This window comes from Melopsittacus undulatus, chromosome 2, assembly GCF_012275295.1.
Source record: "Melopsittacus undulatus isolate bMelUnd1 chromosome 2, bMelUnd1.mat.Z, whole genome shotgun sequence".
Classification (NCBI taxonomy): Eukaryota; Metazoa; Chordata; class Aves; order Psittaciformes; family Psittaculidae; genus Melopsittacus; species Melopsittacus undulatus.
Window position 1 is genome coordinate 57,993,432 of NC_047528.1, and position 20,780 is coordinate 58,014,211.

The following is a 20,780-nucleotide window of genomic DNA, read 5'->3' on the forward strand; positions in this document are numbered from 1 at the left end:
GAAAATCAGGACCCTATGCTTATGTTAAGGGGATGGCCACTAATAATTGTGAATGGTTGATTGCTAAATAGATAATATACACAAATACATATTTACTCCCTGTAAAGTAGAAAGGAGGATATTCTTGCTTTGTAGAACAAGTGGATAAAGTTAAGCACTGCACCAACTCATATTCATGTATTCTGTGAGACATTCTTAGCCCATGATAGGTAAATTATTGTTATTGATTAATCAATTAATTGTATTAATAATTCCTAAAAATGTCTCATTCTTATGTAAATACTATATAATTCCCAGTATTTCAAAAGTCACTAGAGTGACTAGTATCTTGGGGGGCCATGACTGGTTTTGTTTGGCCAAATTAAAGGGCTTTAAATGGATCTTTGTGTTCGATATTACTTGTTTAGAATACACATGGCCATACAGGAGGCATACACCGGAGGAAGAGGGCTTCTTGTACATGAGCTGATCTGAAACTGATATGTGAACTACAGTCAGCAGTTATACGAAATAATTTTGGAGTATATTATCAACATTATAACTGGCTACGCATGAAAGTTGTAAGCAGGTACCCAAAGCACTTTTTAAAGTTTAGATCTGATACTGTGGCTCTTAACCCAGTAAGCTTTATTTAATGAATCAGCATTTTAAAAGTAGTAGACGCTAGTGGAGAAATGCCTTGGGGTGCATAAACTTAATGACATCTAACTGTCAACTAGTGCCAAACTAAGTCCGAACACAGAAATACAAAATTACTCTTGGTTGCAGCAGCAAAGTTCAAACACAGTTTCCGAAGCATTTCAGGACATGGATTGGACCAGTTTGCACTTGCATGCAGACTAACTTAGTTTTTTTCCAAGTTCAGCAATACTCAGTATTTGCTACTCTTTTATTACCATCATCATAATCTTTATTATTCTCCTTATTTAATGTATATTCACCTTCAAAATTATGCTTGTAAAGTGATAGTTCAGAGAATTATGACCTGAGTGATTCTGTTATATGAAATACTAAATTATACGAGTCAGAGAAACAGCACTACAAGGTATACTGTCTTTATTATTTCTTTTAATATCACCAGAGGTGTGGAAAATTCTGAGTCACTCTCGTTGTGCATTCAATTTTTTCTATAATGGAATTATCCTAGATTTACATATTAATATATTTTTAGGAACAGAAGGCTTGGGTCTCATTTAAATATATTCCACAGGAATATCTATATAATAAAAAAAAAGTGTCCTTCAGTGTAGCCTAAAGAGATTTGGCATTTTGAGAATAAAAACCAAGCTGTATTTCTTCATTTTCCATTTGAGTACATCCACTGTCTGTAAAAAATAATGTACTTCATAGTATACAAAATTATTTGAAATTTTGTCATATGAAAATATCAAGACAAAGCTATTCACTGAGCAACACACAGGCTAATACAAGCTTTCTGTGCTAAAACCAGTTTACAAAAGACATATCTTAACAGGTGATTTTTTTAGTTTAAAAAATAAAAATAAGAGCTGTGTTCTGGCTATCCCCAAATCTGTCTGCAGCAGGTTTTTTATTAATATTATAATGTTACCTTACTTCTTGAAATAACAAAGTTACTGGTGTTTTCAAACTGCTGGTTTTGGTGCTTTATTGCCATAGTCATGAGCAGAAATCTGTGCACTTAAATGGCTATCAGAAATTCCATCTCAATGCTACTACATAACACAGTTCAAAGGATGCAAAATTTGTTCAGATTGGAATAGGTTTAAAAGTAGGAGACAAAAGAAAATGTCAGTAAAATATGCCCCTTTTCCCTTAGGGAAAAAAAGCCAGAAGCTATTCATTATCATGTTCTGTAAATGTCGTTTACTTCATTGATGTCAACTGTTTTGCTTTGTCTTTATCTCATTCCTGTTTACATATCAAACATTGCTAAGTGCAAGGCAGCTTTTCCTCACTAAGCAGAATATATTGTCCTCTCATACTCACATGGGAGATCTAAAGAAATAAAAATGTTCGTTGTTATTTCTTATTCTGTGACTTTGTAAATACAGTAGAGATTAATGGAATTTGCTTTTGAAGGATAGTATCTGGGTTTTAAACACTCAATACTCTTTATCCCTCCAGTTTTGAAAACATTTTTAAAAACATGCATAAAGCTATGAAGTCACTCATTCTTAGCCTGGCAAAACTGTCCTTAAGTTCGATGTTTAGTTATCCTTAAATTAAGTCTCAGTATTTAGTGAGTAGTCACAGGAATAACCCTTTAGAAAAATTTGGTGTATTTCAGAGAAAGACTTCACACTTATTTAATATGAGGGCAGTAAACTGACCTAGTTGTAAGAAAATTGGTTTATAAACAGTTAGATTTTGTCTAGGTCTAATTCATATCTGAGATACTGTAATTTCCACCTGAGCTTAAAGTAAAAATTAACTGATGTAATAATGTTGAATTTTCAGTGATGGCCATTGTGCTTAATCAGGGTTACTGCTCTGAGCTGGATGGGAAGGAGGGATGGGTATTGCAAAGGCAAAAGGCACACACTTTTCACATGATTGTGCAGGTACATGGTTCATTGGGCAGCACTAATAAGGGGAAGGAAGGGATTTAGCTTGTTAATCCATGCTTCTTAATACAATGTCACCCACAACATGCATATTGATTGTGTTAGAGCTGGAGCCTGATTATGAAATACTGCTTCATCTGGCTGTGACGTTGGCTCTCTTGAGAATTTTCTAGCAACAAAGTGTCAATTAATGAAGATTTTGTAATAAGAAAAGTCTAATTAAAACTGGTTTTGCTTAAGAATTTGTATGAAGACAAATAGAGGCAAAAGGTGAGTCTGTGCAGCCCATTGTGGAGTGTAACAGAGGCACCTCAGATGATGCCATGCAAAAAATACCATAGCTGTAGGGCAGTGGTCTATCTGAGGTAATTAGCCTCACTTACTGTGCTTTTTCTGCTACACCTAGGACATATAGATATAGTTCGGGAATCTTTGTGCAGTATTGCATTGCATTTTGTAATAGTAAATATCTAATAAGGTGATATGCCTAAGAATTATGCAGCTGATGCTTAGGGCAGCTTCAAGTCTAGGTCTCCAGTACTGCTTATGTCCTGTCTCACTTAAACACCTCATCTGTCTTTCTTTCTTTCATAGCAGATCAAAGCTCAACATAGAGTGTTTACCTGTAACTTCCAGTTGTGCTTCGTATCAGCATTTATTATGATACCGATTCAACTGAAATCAGTGGGATGAAGCAAGGATTTGAAGTTAGGTACACATAAACACTTTCCTGAATTGGGGTAACATACAGTGGTGGAATAAATCATTATTCTACTGTACATGTAAATCCAGCAAGAAAAAATAATTGTTTCTTGTTGTTCCTGTGGCCTGAAATCACTAAGTATGATGTTGTGGTGTGCGTGTTTATGCTTGTTTTTAGAACTGTTGGTGCAATATTTTATAGAAGCTAGCACTGAGAAGATACTTGCATGCATTTTTTAATGACATACTTTAGTTAAGGTCAAGCTGTAATAAAAGCCTTTACAACACAAAAGCGTATGAATACTTCAAGTAGGTGTTTCTGAATCCATTCAGTCTAAATGATGTGCTCTTCTCTAGGATATAAACACAGTGTTTCCTACCAGTTGGCTCTAAAGCTCATGGAAAACAAGTGACAGGTCCCTTCTATTTCCTGCCTGTCACCACAATTAAAAAGAAAGAGCCTGATTTTATTTTCTGTTCTGAATTTCTTTAACTGGACAGCACAAAATGGCTTTGGAGAGTTACTGCATGACAGGTTTCCACATGCTTACAGCATGATATTTTTAAAAAAATGTAGATTTTTTGTTCTTTATGTGAGAAACAAAAAAGTCTGGCTTGTATAAGTAAATGTGAAATACAGGGATTTCAGTTTTAATAGCTATTTTAAATTATTGAATTCATATTAGGAGTTTATTTGTAAGTCATTTTTATAAAAGAAATAAGGGGTATATAGACAAATTCCAGAATTTCTGATTCATAACATGATCTGCAGTGGCTTGTATTGCATAATGAAGTATTGCTAGAGTCCTGTATTTAGTTATTTATGTTAAGTAGTCTTTGCTTCCATGCTCACTGATCTTGAACTCTTTGGCAAAATAAATGTACTAGATAGTGTGGTCAGTTGTGCTAGAATAGGAGTTAATGCTATTCTGTTTCTCTAGGGGTTAGCTAAGACAAATCCTACTAGTAGCAGGGAAATGACAGAGGCACAAATGGATCAGAAGCAGAAAGCACACCATAAAAGTTGTAGTTCCTCAAAGGTACCGGATCTCTAAAAGTAACAGATTATGGCATTCATCTCTTCTCACACATCTTTTTTCTTTTTTTTTTTTCTTTAACCAACTGAAGCCAACTAAAGGAATATAAACAGAGAAAAATAATATTTTCCTTTCCCTCTGGTTTGAACGGGACCTCCAGAGATCTGGTCCAATGCTTCATATCAAGACAGGATCTACTGTGCAAACAGACAGGTTCTTTGGAAATCTATTACAGCAGCTACACAGAAGAAAGAGAAAACTTAACTGATGTGTAAGCTAATGTCAGGACTGTTTTAGCTGTGTTCACATTGATGTTCCTAGTTCTTCAGGAAGATGATACTATCATACCTGAATCTTTAAAATTGTGATTTTCTGCCTCAGGATGATATTCAGAACAAGCAGTTTCTGTAGTGACTTTCAGCCCTATCTTTTTCCCCACTTCATACAGCATAAGAACTAACATCTAAATAAAGTAAGATTGAACTCATATAATGTACACCTTTACCCCAGTAGAATAAAAAATTTTATCCTTCCTAAGTGTTTTTGTACAAGAAAGGATTGTTTTTCAGTCATCTTGCTACACTTATGAATAATTTAATGTACAACGTACAAACTATTGTCTAGACACAAAATCAAGCTAAGTTGAATTAGCTTGGAAATGGTGGTGGTCACAGCACGTATCCTGACAATTATTTTGGTACAGCTCACATGTATCTTCCTAAATTCTAGGTGTTTGGCCCTGTGCCCCAGCTCCTTCTAAAACAACTAATGGAAGACTTATCATTAATACTATTTGTACAGATATTTTTAAAAGTCCTTAATGAGGTTCTTTTTTGTTTCTAATTCATAAAAAATTATCAAGTTGTCTGGAAATTTCCTGATGGTAATTGTTCATATCAGTTTTTCTTAAGATGTAAACTTAATATCTTTCAAATTTAAGTTTTCTAAAATCTTTAAAAAATCTTTTTTAGAATTTGGTGTCCAAATCTGAGAAGACATCTTCCTTCTTATAAAATAATAATGCTGTGATAATAAAAAATTAAAAAGTATTTGTCTTGAGGTATCTTATGACTTCAAGGGCTGTGTTAAATTTTTGAGACACAAGGACAAGGTAAGGTCCCCAACAACTCAAGGCCTAGCTTTTCTTGATGTCCCACTTTTCTGGGCTAAAACTTACTGGTTTGATGGGAGGTTAAAAAAGAACCAAACATATCTGAGAAATAAGTACAATGTGTTTCATAGGATCATAGGATAATTAATTTTGGCAGGGCCTTCAAGAGTTCCCTAGTGCACCACCTGCTCCAAGTGGGGCCAGCTGTGAGATCAGATGAGGTTGCTGAGAGCATTGCCCAGTCAAGTCCTGAAAACCTCCAAGGGTGTTTGTGTCTCTGGAGCCTCCACTTCCATGGGCTGAACAAACCCTGCTTACTCAACAGGCCTCCCACATCATGTCTACAGCCCTGACCACTGAGTTGGCCCTCCACTCATGTCACTCCAACTTTAGCAATGTCTTCTGTGTATTGTGCATGTGTGTGCACATGCAGAGCTGATTTCAATATGTTGATGTGGTCTAACAGGCAGTGCAGGGCAGAAGGAAAGAACCCTCAGTCTCCTGGCAGTGCTCCTGGTGATGCAACCCTGGACGCTGCTCACTGCTGCTGCTGCCCAGGGTCAGTGCCTGGGCAGCTCATTACCCTTGAGGTCCCCAGGACCTTTCCCCCAGAACTGCTCTCCAGCTCATCAGTGTGTATCATTGCAAGGCTTTATTCATTTCCAACTGCACAACTTGTCTTCATGAATTTCATGAAGTTCCTGTTGGCCCACACCTTCAGCCTGTAAAGGTCAGCCTTACCGTCTACCATGTTGGTTGCTCACCCGATTTGATGTTCTTTGCAAACTTGATAGGAATGCAGTATCAAAATCCAGAATAAGTGAGTGTTGGAAAATATCTTAATATCTTTTTTTAGTACAATGCCTTCACATTTTTTATCTCCTTGAAGTAGGCTAATTTCTCTAAGATCTGTTTCATGCTCTACCATGCTGTTCTTGTGTCCTCAGGTCAGCTGGGTAAAGTAGCGGTATTTCTATGTCCGTGGTTTTGCGCCTAAAGGAGTGTTGGGCTATAAGACTTTCCCTCTTTGCAGGATCTCTCTCAGTCTTCTGTAAGCTACCTTTAATGAACACTTTTGCTCTAGGTAATTTTTTCTGAAATATTTATCTATTGCTTTCTACTGGGGTTTACTCTAAGTGATCCTGATTTCCCTAAAATGGGATACCCAAAAATCACACAGAACACTCCAGTTAAGCTTTACCATACTAAATATTTCATGTCTTTTATATCAGCATATGTAACTAAGGGTGTTACATATGATGATTAATGTTTTGCAGTATCAGGGCATACCTGACTCTCATTTAGTTTATGATATATGCTTCTCTGATGATCCACTGCCTAATCAGATTTACCTGTCTTGAATCTGTACATTCAGTTATGCCTTTGTCTTATATTATAATTATTTGTAGTTGAATTTTATCTTTATAATACTCATTAATGTTTGGCTTAATTTCGTGACAAAATGTGCTTTCATCTAGTCTCTGACACTTTCTCTGACCAGTAAACTAACATAAGTAACCTTCATCAGCCCCTTGCTTCTGTGTTTATTTTTGTGTTAAAGTCCTCTACTTGTAGTTTGAGTACAGCCCAGAAGCTTTAGAATACTCTTAGACATCAAATGGATATATTATTCTGAGCATAAGCAAATAGAAAAATAAGCTTTTTTGCCTACAACCAGAGATTTTAAACTGTGATCAGTGAAATCCATATTACCACAATCAACATTTATTTCACTGAGTTCCCAGGTATTATAGGTTTCAAGACTAACAACTAATGTTTTATAATGTTTCCCTTATATCATGGCTGCTATAGCCCAGAAGGCTTTACAATGTAATGCAGATATGTCAGCACTTATCCTCTATAAGGAAAGGAGTCAAGTAGCAAGCAGCTAGATGCTAACTTAAAAAAATAAAAATAAATCAATTCTCTTTCATCATAGGGCTTTATCCTAACTTTTTATAGTGACATAGAACCACTTAATATAATCCCACCAAGAATTCTCTTAATTATTCATGACAGTATGTATTTGCTTTAGGGAAGCCCTCTGAAAAGAAGTGTCCATCTGGCAAAACCATGCTTACCCTTTTACTTAAATTGGAACCTGACTTTAACTGTCCTGACAAAAGGGAATTTCTGATGAAGTGGACACAACCTATTAATCTCTTTCAGACAGCTTCACTGTCGGATATGAGTTGAACCACTGTAATGAACTTGATATTTATATAGGTTAAACAGCAATAATGTATATAGATAGGTATGTGGCATAATGTGGTTGTTCTCATAGAATATTTGAACATTTCAAGTGTCAGATTTTACAAATGAGAAGTGGTTGTGTGCTGGGTAGTGTTTTGGCAATGCTTTCTTTACGCTATTAGTGAAATATCAGTTTATATCAATACTGAGGAAGGCTTGCTACTACAGGGTCCTGTAGAAATTCTTGGGATCCCTGTGGACAGCATTGAGTAAAAAAACCTTATTTTCTCAGTTAACAATATTTACAAACAATACAGCTCAAAGTATTTTTTTATTGTAGTTGATAAACTGTAGTTGGTTAGTGCAAAATATCTTTTATTTGTCAACCTTTATTTGCTAGAGATCAGAAAAGTTGCCCCTGTGACAGACATCAACAGTTCAGATCTCACTTGAAACGAATAGTCTGTAGACTTCAATGACTATAGCCAGGAAGTTGTAGATATATTGAATTCTGATCATTGTGAGCCAGCTTTTCAGGACTGGGGAGTAAATCCGGGGCCAACAGGTAATTGTTTTTTGCTTTTACTTTGCTTGCTTTCATTATTATTAGTACTTTTAGTCTGTGACACATCTCTTTCCCCTTTCCCTATTTTTGTAGGAGAGGCAACAATTTAAAATTTGTTCTGGACTCTCGTTCTTAAGCATAAATAGGTATTAATATACATATTATAATATATAATAAGTATTAATATACAGGGTGTCTCAGGCCCTTTTAATCCTCAGGGTCTTTAAAGTGGGAAGAAGGAGATGCCACAGAACTGTTTTACAAAGGAAAATAATGTCTATCTAAATGCCGCTATGTTTCTGAGGCAGAAAAAGCTTGACAATAATTAGAAAAATGTGATTTCTTCTACAGCTAGTATATAGTACCCCCACTCTGCTATACTAGTATTTTCTGTATTTGGGGGGAGTTGTGAGATATGGTATCAGCAGCTCAAAATACTCTATACAATTAACCTATCCTTAATGTGCATATTCTTTACATTATAAACATATAGCATTTGAGTGTGAATATCTTCGAAGCAATTTTCATATTTCATTAGTCCTGAAAAATGGAAAATGAGTGGGCCTCATGAAATGTTATAAAATAATTTAATTGCTTTTAGACTGAGGAAACTGATTCTCAATTGAAGTGTACCTGAGAAAGTGTCCAACTGTAGCCTTTTCCAAGGGCCCCAGCACTTCTGCTGATTAAATCTTCAGATTTATACTGGGGAAGTCTGATTCTCTTCCACCAGGCATGCCCCAGCAGATGCTGCAGTTTATGGATGGGTTAATGGAGCCACAGACACCTGGTTTGGCAGGTACCCATTTTGCCCCCTGCTGTATCAGCAAGAAGTGCTTGTGCTGAAGGCAAGAACTGACACATGTTGGATCATACCACATCTCGACTCTTTCCTCGAAGAGAGTGCACATTCTGAGTCATTTTGCTGTGCCATAGCCTGCTTTGATATGTGTTGGTAGTGTTCACATACCTTTTTGCCATGATACACGTTAGCACTTCAACTATGCTGAAACTAGTTGGTTAAATGGAGTTACTTAAATAAGAGAAGCATGCAATATTCTCTGCTCAGTACACAGAGGGGGAGGCAAGGAGTTATTTAAGGAGAGCACCAGTGAGGAGGCTTTTTTTTTTTTTTTCCTTTTCAGAAATGGCCATAAGCTTCCAACTCCCACAACATTCAATAGAATATTTTGACAGCAGAGTATATGCTGATATAGATCTCCTAATTATAGACCAGAAATGCCACCAATACATGATGTATAACACTGAACTGGTGTAAGCTCACGCAGCAGTTTGGAACAGGAAAATTTTCTAGTGGATTAACCTTCATACCAGTAGTTCTATCTATGCCAGATTCAGTATCAGTTGTATCCCAGCCTCCTTTTGAAACCTACAGGCAATATATAAAAAACCCAGAAAACCCCATAAAGCTGGCATATACTTGGCATCATCTGCTTTAGCTAATTTGACAGCTGTGCTATCATTTGTATCTACCTGATTTGGACAAAATTTATGCTTTTAGTAACCCCAAAGGAATGCTCCAGAGCTCTAGCAGTGATGCTTACAGACCCAAGATCTCAAAGGTTGTGTTAATTCTCCCACTTTAGCCACCAGTGTGAGGAGGCTTGTTTGTACTTGAGATACCTGCTGACTGAGTTCTCCTTTGGGTGCAAAAAGTGCTTATGCACCCAGGGATGTGTTTTTCCCCATGATTTGTCCTCTGCCCACCTGCTGGGGTAATTTATGCCATTATCACTCCAAGAAAAGCTCACACTGGTAAATCTGGTGTCAGTCCACTAAAAATATGCTCTGCATTACATTGTGTATACACAGAAACCTCATTATCCGTTAAAAAAGTGTGAATACTACATAATTTTCCCTGTGTTTCAGAAAGATATACATGTGTAAAAGGCCACCCTTACTGGAGTGTGCCAGACTTTCTGTGTCAATAGGAGCTTTATTTTGAAGCTGTGTGCAGTGAAGTATGATTGTGAACAAGAATTGTCAGATATTAAGCCAGCATTGTTTCCTATCTTTATGTGGCAGATCATGAACATTACTAGAGAGCAGAGTAATTGGGGAGAATTTTTGTTGTTGTAATTGTGGTGAAGGGATAAGGGTGGAGTGAGTATGAATTGTTCACTTTTGTTGGTATTGTAATGATGTTGTTTTGATTTATGTATGGCAATTCTGTTGATGTAGGTGACATTTGTGAAGATTCCAGATTGTATGATGAATGTGTATTTTAATTATAATGATAAACCCCCCCCCCCCAGTTTTTTACATTCTTGGCATGATGTAGTGAAAAATCAGATCCAATAAAATATTCTTGGACACCTCATTCTTAGTGATATTAGCTCTGAATATGTTAAAAAATCTGGCCCATGGGCATATTTCAAGAGGGTCAAAATACATGGTTGTAATGGTTATATTGCTGCCCTTTTCAGTAGTCTGCTGAAATAGGTTTTGATTAATCTGTTTTGTGTTACTACTCTGTATTGTCAGTTCTGGTTTTTCATTCCAGATTTAGCTGCTGCACTAGGTGTTTCTCTTTCTCTTTTCTAATCATGATTTTTCAGGAGGTTTGTAAAATTTTCTTTTGCTTCACACTGCTCAGAGCAGTGCAGCTTAAGGGCTGTATGCTTACTATGCTATGTACTTAGTTACTACTTTGTTCTAAGAGATATGCTGAGTATGCCTGTCACCCATTCCGCTGCTAAGGGAGTGAATGTTCATCAAGGGATCAGGCACATAAGAGCTGATCTATTCCATAGCTAGCAAGAGGGGAATTTCAAGCAGAATTACCAGAGGGTCTCCTCAAATCTGCCTTCTGAAGGTGAATCTATGCAAGAATTGCCAAGCTGTCAGTGGTAAAAATTAAATCTGTTCCCTCTGAAGGCTAAAAAAAAATCTGTAAGAAACCTCTGGTTAGAAGGGCAAAGCTGGCTTTTGACTTCAAAAGGTGGACTCTACACCAGCCTCATATGCTGTTTTTCCTCTGTGCAGGTATCTAAGCCAGACTGCAGCGGAAGAGTTGATGTTAGCAGCCAACCCTCAAAACAGGGAGAAATTAGCCATATTAAAGCAAGCTCTAGGTGCTATGGGATTCAACAGCCCGGTAAGTTATACAAGCTTACGTTTTTTGTGGCTAAAATCACCATATTAGTTAAAAGCAGGCCACAAGGAACTCTCACCAATAACCTTTTGTGAGGAAAAGAAGTGACTTTCTGTCTGTCTTTTTTTTCCTGTCGGTTAAGACCTTGAAACAATATACGGTATTATTTCACCCTAGGGAATTTACTGTAATCACTTTTAATTAGACACAGCACCAACAATGTAAATCTTTTTCATTCTTAAAGATTCACAAAACAGCTTCAAGGTATAATACTCTGAACAATTAAATTACATAGATAAAAAGAAGCAATCAAATCCCATATGACAGAAACATCATAAAACCCACAAGAATTTTTTCTTCTTCCTGATTATCTTCCTGTCCCTTTTAATTTTGTAAAACACACATTCCAAATGGCTTTGCTAGCAGCACCTGAAAAGAAACAAATACATATTTAGTCAAACAAAATTAAAGCTTGATAACTTGAAAGAGCTGACTTAATCCCCAAAAAGCAACAAGAAGATAGGCCTGATGTTTGTCCTTAATCCTATGAAGCTAATGAAGGAGGTGATTTGGAAAATTAATCAAGAAGGGGTTCTGGAGGACAGAGTTGTGATAGGAATCAGAAGAAATGGAGGTCTGAGTATAAGCACTCATATAAACTGAGTAATTGCCTCAGGATACTAGAATATTTAACAAACTCCCTGTGTTTCTTAAGTATGCGTGTAACACCTAACATTGTAGCTGGGATACTTCTGCAAAACAAATACACAACAGAAGTTCTAAAGGGTAAAATCCTATTTACCCCTACATAATATTTAGCATCTTCAGAAAAAAAGTGGAGGAAAGATTAATGTAACAGTATGTTAGATTTTCATAAAAGATGACAGGTGGGCAACAGATGTAATAAAAAGGGATCAAGGGCTATCAGCAACAAAAATTTTGAGTCTGTTGGAGCTGTTATTTAGATACGAGGTTGACTTCTTTGGTGATGGTAGATCGTGGAGTTGTTTTGCATTACCTGGCTAAGATAGTAACAAATGTTCTTTGGTAACCTGTGCCACCTTTTAATATAAAAAAGAGTGGCTTTTTTTTTTCACAGATATTCACATGGCCATGTAAAAAAATTAAACATGTATGTCTATCTGGTCTATGTATCTATATACAGAGTTGTTCCTTTCTCTTAGTCTCAAGCTCTGCAGCTGCTTGAGCAGCAAAATATCAGGCATTTCTGCATTTAGCCCACTGTTCACAGATGGGCGAGTCTTTCTAGCTCTTTCATTAATGTTTCTGTTCTGTTAGGGAAGGCCTTCAGCCAATAAATGAATAATTGAATGCATAATGAATTGTGGTTTAGAAGCCTGCAGAAACTGTCTGAGAACACTTTACATACAATATTCTTTTGGATCCAGCACTCCAGCTTCTCTTTGCTCAGTGTTCTTGAATGGAAGTAAATGAAAAATGTAAACTATCTTAAGGCTCTTCCATATCCAGGCAGCATTAGAATAATCATCTAGGAGTTTAGAAATCTGTGGAGCTCCAGATTTCCTGTGTTGGAGGTTAAAGGAAATATGTACGTAGAACCCATCTCCTGAAATTTCTACCCATTACTTTGAGATACATGGAAAGGTCTGTAAGTATTATTCCTGTCTAGCCACATTCAACAACACACACAAAAAATCCTTAGCAGTCTTTAATAGTATTTTGCAAAGTATGTCAGTGTTTATTAAAAAATTGTTTTAAAGTTGAAGGAACATGCATCTTAGAGCACAATGACAAAGTGTTTTGGAATCTGGAATGTGAACTAAACAAAAGGCATTACCAAAATCACCAGAATAAACTGCTATCTCAGCCTGCTGCAATTCAATGCTGTACAGTCATTCCCCAAGCAGTTCTAAACAAGCTAACAAAGCAAGAAGCATGCTGTCCTAGTGTGCCATTCCATCTTGCCTGAGAAGCCTTCCCAAGAAGTATAGTATAGCACTGTTGTTTGAAGGCCATATAAGCAGGACAGTTCTGTTGTGAGAGTCATCTTATTCAGACTTCACCTATATTTACTGCCTTTTCAAAATCTTCTACTTTGATATTGTGTAGATAAAAAAATACACTGTTGCCCTGTTTGCTTCTCATACAGTAAGAGATTGAAGTTTTTATTTTGAAATGTACTTTAGAGAGTCAGAGTTGTTTAAGCAGCATCAGAGGTCCTATATTCTGTATTCCAGAAAGACTGTAAGCTTCTTTTAATGTCCTCTGATGACAGGTGTATTTATTAGAGAAAGGAACAGGAAGAAAAGCTGCTTTTTTTTTTGACCTTTTGCTTTTGAAAACTGATGAAAAGTCATCCAAGCTTGGTTTCAGTGTATTCTGAATTCATTGCAGTTACCTGAAAGTAAAGGGGATATCTTGGCTAAGTATTTCATTTATAGTGTATTTTTTGATCTTCCTCTGCACATTACAGTGAGACTTCTCACTGTCACTTCTACTGTTTCAGTAGAACCAGGTTCCAAATACTATTTTTCAAAAATATTTCAGGAATAACTTTACTGTGCATAATGCCATGTAATGCTATAGCGGATATCAGATTTCCTGTTTCATAATTTTAAAGGAGCACCATTGTTATATAACTGACCTTAAAAAAAGCTTCCTAACCCATACAATGTTTTCCATGTCTTAACATTCTTGGTGCATATTTAATGGATCGGGTTTTTTTTGTTTGCATAATTGAAAATCATTTAAAAAAAACAAGAAAATTATTTCTCTTCTTGCTGAGGTAAAAGTGAGGCCAGGAAAAATCTAGCCCTAAAGATAAGTGTTTCACAGCCTTAGAGACATCAGAACATAGCATGCAGTCACAGGGGCAAAGTGTGTGGGTAAGAGAGGTTGCTTTTGTTTCTTTTAGACCCTAAATGCAGCTTTTACTACCAGAAACCTGTTATAATTTAGAACTAGACACTGTTTGTGAATGCAATTGGCTGAATTAAAAACAAAACTTGCTATTCTCTGAAAGAGAAACTATCTTCTTGGAAATTCTCTATGGAGAAGATATGTTTATTTCTTGCAGAAATAATGCATCCATTAAAGATATTTCAGTATTTTTTATCACCTTCTGAAAAACTTTCTTAACTCAGTAGTTAATGTGATTTACATTGAAACAGGAAAAAAAAAAAAGAAAAATTAATCTTGTTTGTTTATGTCCTAAATAAGTTCCAGTTTGATTTCTAAATCCAGATTTTCCTGTTAATAGTTTACACATGAATAGTTTTTATACTTAGCTAATGCCAATGATACAAACCAATAAAGTTTGTATTTTTATAAAGCACTGCCGTTCACTGTTGTGCTCAATGGATCTCTTTTTTATTTTAATCCTGTATAAAATATGTGCAGGAGGTGGAGAACATGTTTGTAATTCTCTCAGCAATTCTGCATCTTGGAGACATTCGCTTTACAACTTTGACAGACGCTGAGACAGCATTCGTGTCAGACCTGCAGCTACTGGAAAGAGGTCAGTAGGACGTGACCTTGGAGCATCGCCTGCTTGGTCCCACAGCAGGACAGTTAACGCTGATCCATGATAGATGGAAACACAATTCCAGGGAGACAAAAATATGACTTCTGAAAATTCATAAGTTACTCTGGGAACACAGTGTCTAGTTGACTTGGGTGTTTTTATAAGCTAAAAATTTTTATGTAATGAAATAAAATGCTGTATTTATTTATTTATTTGCAATTGCAGGTTATCTAATTAAATGACACATTTAGTGCTGTCATTTGCCAAAAGATATTGTACAGTGTACTTTATGCAGTCTTTTTTTAGAATGCTCTTGAACTGCTTGTCAACAGCTGAACAATTTGAATTGAATTTCTTACATTCAGAAATCTATGTCTTAAAAGGGTCTCTTGTTTCCATGCTTTGAAGTTTGCCCTCTTGGTCACTAACAAATCTCCTCACAGTGGCTTATGAATACAGAATGTCAATAAAAAGCATACCTTAACTCTAATACCAGAGAGTCTGCCAAGCCCTGGAGAAAGTCCTGAGTAATCTTTAAAGGGGAAAGAAAGCTGTAATGTAATACCGATACACTAAAACTTCACAAAGTGCTGATCATAGTAATCCAATTTTATGTGTTCATTAATTTTGATTACTTCTGTGACACCACTCTTTAATGTGTGATTTCTTTCACTATTCAAAAATAACATTTACAGAAGAAAACCTGTTACAAAAAAAAAAATGAAACAGGCAGTAGAGCACAGATCAGGCTTTCTTTAAATTAATTTTTTTCATTTCAGTGGCAGGGATGCTGCAGGTTTCACCAGATGAGCTTGCTTCAGCCTTAACAACTGATGTTCAGTATTTTAAAGGTAATCTTTTCCTTTCAAGCTTACATTTTCATAGATTACACCTGGTGGCTGCATTTTGATCATTCAAATTTGAGAATTTAAAAAGCAGATAAGTTTTATTTTTAATTTCTTGTATGGTTTTGTAAATTTGCTCTCTGAAGAAGATGTAGGAATACCTGCCATGCAGTAAGTCAGGTTGCCACTGATTTAGAAATGTCTTTGTAATATGGAGCAATGCAGTTTTGCTCTCTGATGCTGATGGACTCCTAACTTGACGAATCTTACTAAAGTGTGTCAAGATAACAGACTAGATATTAATACTAAGAACTGAATTCAGCAGGAGTGTCTTTAAAAAAAGAGAATTTTTGAGAAAGTTCTTTTCAGTAAAATGCTACCTCTGTGTGGTATTCATACCCTTTTCTAATGAAACAAGTGCAATGTACGTTTCCAGACTGAAGGTCTTGTGAGGCTTGACGGTCTTTTATCTTTCACTGGAGACTTCAGAAAAAAACCTAACACCATGTATAGGTTTGGCAAATGAGAAGCAACTGTAACTAAATTTACTGTAACTAAAATTATTAAGAAGAGCTTTACAAAACTCTTTCATCTCCAATTTCTGCTTTCTCTCTTAGGAGACATGATTGTACGGAGGCACACTGTAGAGATTGCAGAATTTTACCGGGATCTTTTGGCAAAAACTCTGTATGGTCGTTTATTTAGCTTTTTAGTCAACACAATCAACTTCTACCTTCAAAATCAAGATGAGATTGGCAGGTAGGAACTACAAACTATTGGGTGTGCCATTATCTGTTCAAATCCAGATCCACAAAAGAAATGTAATTCCATCATTTAAAGCATTTTAGGATAGCATGGCAGTGATGCTTGGATCTTTAAATCAATAGCCATTCCTTCAAAGTTGTTTTCATGATAACATATTTATTTATTTGCTTGGGTAGGGGGACATGCAGGCATCTAGATGGGTGGTTTGAATTAGTAGCCTTTTAAGAGCTGACAATGTGCTAGATCTTTCAACAAGCAAAAAGTGGCTTGGTGTTTTTTTTAGTGCAGAACACACTTGGTCTTTCTTCCTAAAAATATGACCAGGGTATGAGCACAGGGTATTAAACCCAGAATTTTGTTCAAAGGCCTTTAAATAAATGTTTAAACATGAATTAAACATGAGTAAAACACTGAATTAAATGTTCTAAGAATGTTCTTGATGTATCTAGGTTATCATCTGCTAAATTCAATGCTGTTGGTATCCAGTGTGGTTTCTTAGAAAAAAAATAATGCTAATTAATGTGCATCAGTGGAGCATTCAAGAAACAAACAAAAAACAGTGAAAAAAAGAAATTTCAGTAGAACCAAAGTAGCAAACTAAGAGAGCAGATCTAATCAGATGATCATATACATGTGATTCAACCAAGGCTCAACATCTCACATGCTCAGGTAAATTTTCTTACAAGCACAAGATGCCTTGGTGTTATTGATAAATAGAAATCCACAAATGACAGATGTGAAACTTACAAAAATAATGAGTATTTTTGCCTTGTATCATATCTGCATTGACTTTGTAGGACAAATATTTTCATAGAGTCTGAAGAATTCACAATCTTATTTTTATAACTCTCCTAATCGCAGACCAATTAGTAATAAGTCTCATTTGTCTTCTATAGGTGTAGCTAACAGAAAATGCTACCATATCTGAATAACTCAGAGCTTTCTGCACATAAAAGCTTTACGTTGCTACATAATCCACCAGAGTGCCTAGCTTCCTGCTGGAGGCAAAGGCAAGTTTTGGCAGTAAGAGGGAAAGATTTTACTTGTCTGTTTCTGATTGTACAGCCCTTTACAGTTGCAGACACCTGGGCAAGCAAGCTCGAGCTGTGTTGCAGTCCATGTCCTAACTTGAAATGCTGTTTATAACAACAAAGGACAGTGTCATGTGGTCACATTTCACTCTTCCCCATTCATTCCTGGGGCTTGTGGAACATTGGCTTAAGTCAGTACGTGTCTGTGACAAACAGCAATCCATCTCAGCTATTCCTAGTTACAGTAAGCTCATTTACAGTAGTCATTGAGGAAGAAATCTAAAAGCAGTATATTAAAAATCTGTTAAAACTGTTTGAAATATTTTTTCAATGTGTGATTTTGCAGTTTTGGAATTTGCTATCTCAAAATCTTTCAGAATAGGGTGCTGTGTGTCTCTGTTGTTCAGTAATATAAAACTATAATTCCTAGGTATCATAGGATCTTCAAATAATGAAAGTGAAAGGTGTTTGTATGTTGTTTACCTTGTAGACACCTTTTAGTGCAATCGTATGTGCCTGAGGTGACTTCTGCCTTTTGGAAATAATTCTCAGTGAAATTATTTCTACCTGTGTGGTAAATTGAAGACTATATGATGTTGTAAACCCTAGCTAAAACAGGACAGGTGTTTGATGTTGTCAGGAGTGAGGAATGTGTAATAGTTTTATATTATACCTATGCTTGAAAAAGGGTAATTCTTCATTTAGACTAACTAAAGGAAGCTAACCAGCTCAGGATTTCCTGCCAGTACTGCCAAGACATGTTAAATTTTAGCAGGCCAAATTCAGCCTCAGGTTCCTTTGCAAACTTGAAGCTAAATAGCTTATTTTAAATGAAAATTAAGCTGATCCTTCATTAGTATTTCAACCTCAATAGAGTTAGACAGCTTAGGAAAAAAAATACCTCCCCCACACCCAGTTTTTTTTGGTCCAGCCTAATCATGTTGCATAACCTGTAGTAGTAAATCAGGCACGGTTCAAGATGCAAGTTGGATTAATGCAAGTGATGTCATCAATCTGTGATTTGTGGTTCAGATTTACTTCATATACATCTGAGCAATTCTATCAATTAGCAGCATTATGCCTCCAGTTTGGTGCTGTTTTAATAAACCTCTGCTAAAAGATGCACCAAAGACATTAACTAATGTGACTAACTCAAAGACATTAACTAACTAAGGCTAATACATTTCAGGCCATACTTCATTCCCTTGTCAGAAACTTACAGTTACTACTTATCAGATGAGATGAAGCCTTCATCAGAAGCCTGCAATAAGGTTTCTAACTTGTTTCCCTTGTTTTCTTGTGAGATAGCTTAACTGTACTTCCATCCTACTTCAGTGAGGATTTATGAAGCAATAAACTTAGATTTATTGGCATAGTAACTCTTAAGAGAAATATTTGATCTTGGCATTTTTGAGGAAACTAGTTACCCCTGTTTAACTTTTATGGTGAAGCTACTTGATTTTGGTCATTAATACTGATTTATATTTACCATGAAATAGCTTGTGGCTGGTTACAGGCAAAGTAAAAGTGATGATTGCCATCAGATCTACAGGAAGGGTGGGTGATTCTTTGAAAAACTGCAAAAACCAAGCTCCAGTGGCATGAAAAATAGAGGATAAAAGTATTACCAGAATCCAGCAAATTCATTGCTTTATAATACTACCCAATAAATAGGTTTTAATGACAGTGTTATATGAGATAATGCAACTTCAGAAATGTTGTTCTCCTTCATAAAAAGTTACTTATGATTTTGTCTAGTTACAATTGAATCATAACCAGGGATGCTAGTTTGGACTGGTTGCAAGGTGCTTTGAGGTTCATAAGTTTATTCATCTTAGTGTTGTTTTAAAGTAATTTGTTGGGGAGAAACTGCTTTTCTGTAATTGGCCTCTAGAATGGGATTAGAAGAAAGCTATTAAAATAACTACAGGTGCATATAACTATTTTTTTAAATTGTATTTATTTTCACTCATTTATATAATGATTTTCTGTTCTAGTGATTTTATTATTATAAAAATTGTCTAGAAGAACTTATTTCCAAGACTCTTAACTCTTCAAAGTTTACTACTCTTTTACTTTCATTCAAATAAGTATGAAGTTTTGTAGATAAAAGAGTTTGTTGTCAAAGTTGAAATTAGTGATCCAAATATTAGTAATTAAATGTCTTCAGATGATTTTTTACAAACTCCTGAGTCAGTCTGCAGGAGGACTTTACATTTATGGAGCTTTAAGAATGTCTGTGAGCTCTTGTGAAATGCTGTTTTTCTTTTCTGATGGAAAACAAGCAAATTAGGCATATATGCTTGAGGAAATCTTGATATTGTTTTCCCTGCCTACTAATAACTAAAAAGTGTGATGTTTGATTAGTTAGTCAGTAAAATGTTCTATCTTCCATGGCCTGAAGATGGGGCTAATGCCAACATGCCTGCTGTCTTTCAGGCAAGAGCAATCTACCATTCAGTTATACCTTCTGTTTCTATCAGCAGTCAGCCATAGGAGATTTCTGTTTCAAATATTCAGACAGAGCATACAGAATATTTCTAAATAAGTATTTCCTGAAAGCTTGTGTATTCTGATTGTGCAGTCTTATTCCCAGTGAAATTTGGATATCGACAGAGAGTAGCACTGGCAACAGTTATTTGGGCAAAAGAAAGTCTGAGTAGTCTCATTTACAAAATTCTTAATACACATCGTCTGATTCAAAGCCAGGTTGAACAGAGCCTTGGGTGACATGGTTTAGTGTGAGGTGTCCCTGCCCATGGCAGGGGGATTGGAACTAGATGATCTTAAGGTCCTTTCCCAGCCAAACCATTCTGTGATTTATTGAGATATTTTGAAATAGAATTCTCCCTATCTTAATTAAAAAAGCAGAGCATATACTAAAACTTTTATTTATCTGTTATGTAACCCAATAGAAGGGTGCTGAGAGTGCAGGAAGGAAAGAGAGCTCCTGTTCAGAACATGAACCCACAGCATGAGAATTGTTTCTATGTGTGAAGGTAGGGAAATCTTTAAAACACACAAACAATACAAAGCATTGAATACAATATGGCGCATAATGTCATATTTTGAGATCTGCTTTAGTCTGGATCATTTCCAGTGTTTCAATAAACAATACTGTAATTTTTTAAAGCATAAAACTGTTGTGCTTTAAAGAGTTGGGGAGGAGTATATGCTTCTGATTAGAGGGCTTAGATCTTAGGTCTGTTAGCAAATATGTTTCTTTCTTCTTGCCATACCTGTCAAGTCACTCAAAGAAATGTTTGTCAGATATGGAGCCAGTGTCTCTTACCACTGTGTCTGACCACTATTTTTATCGGTACCACTCACATCTGGGTAAGGTAATTAATATTAAAAGAAAAATG

At 35.9% G+C, this 20,780-nt stretch overlaps 1 protein-coding gene across 1 annotated transcript in view; it reads left to right on the forward strand.

Moving 5' to 3' along the window:
- Positions 1-20,780, forward strand: part of MYO16 (myosin XVI) — a 297,078-nt gene that overhangs the window by 166,172 nt on the left and 110,126 nt on the right. The window contains exons 17-20 of the mRNA XM_005145243.2: positions 11,161-11,272; positions 14,651-14,768; positions 15,554-15,625; positions 16,237-16,378. Coding sequence (XP_005145300.2) covers positions 11,161-11,272; positions 14,651-14,768; positions 15,554-15,625; positions 16,237-16,378 — 444 coding nt within the window. The remainder of the gene's footprint in view (positions 1-11,160; positions 11,273-14,650; positions 14,769-15,553; positions 15,626-16,236; positions 16,379-20,780) is intronic.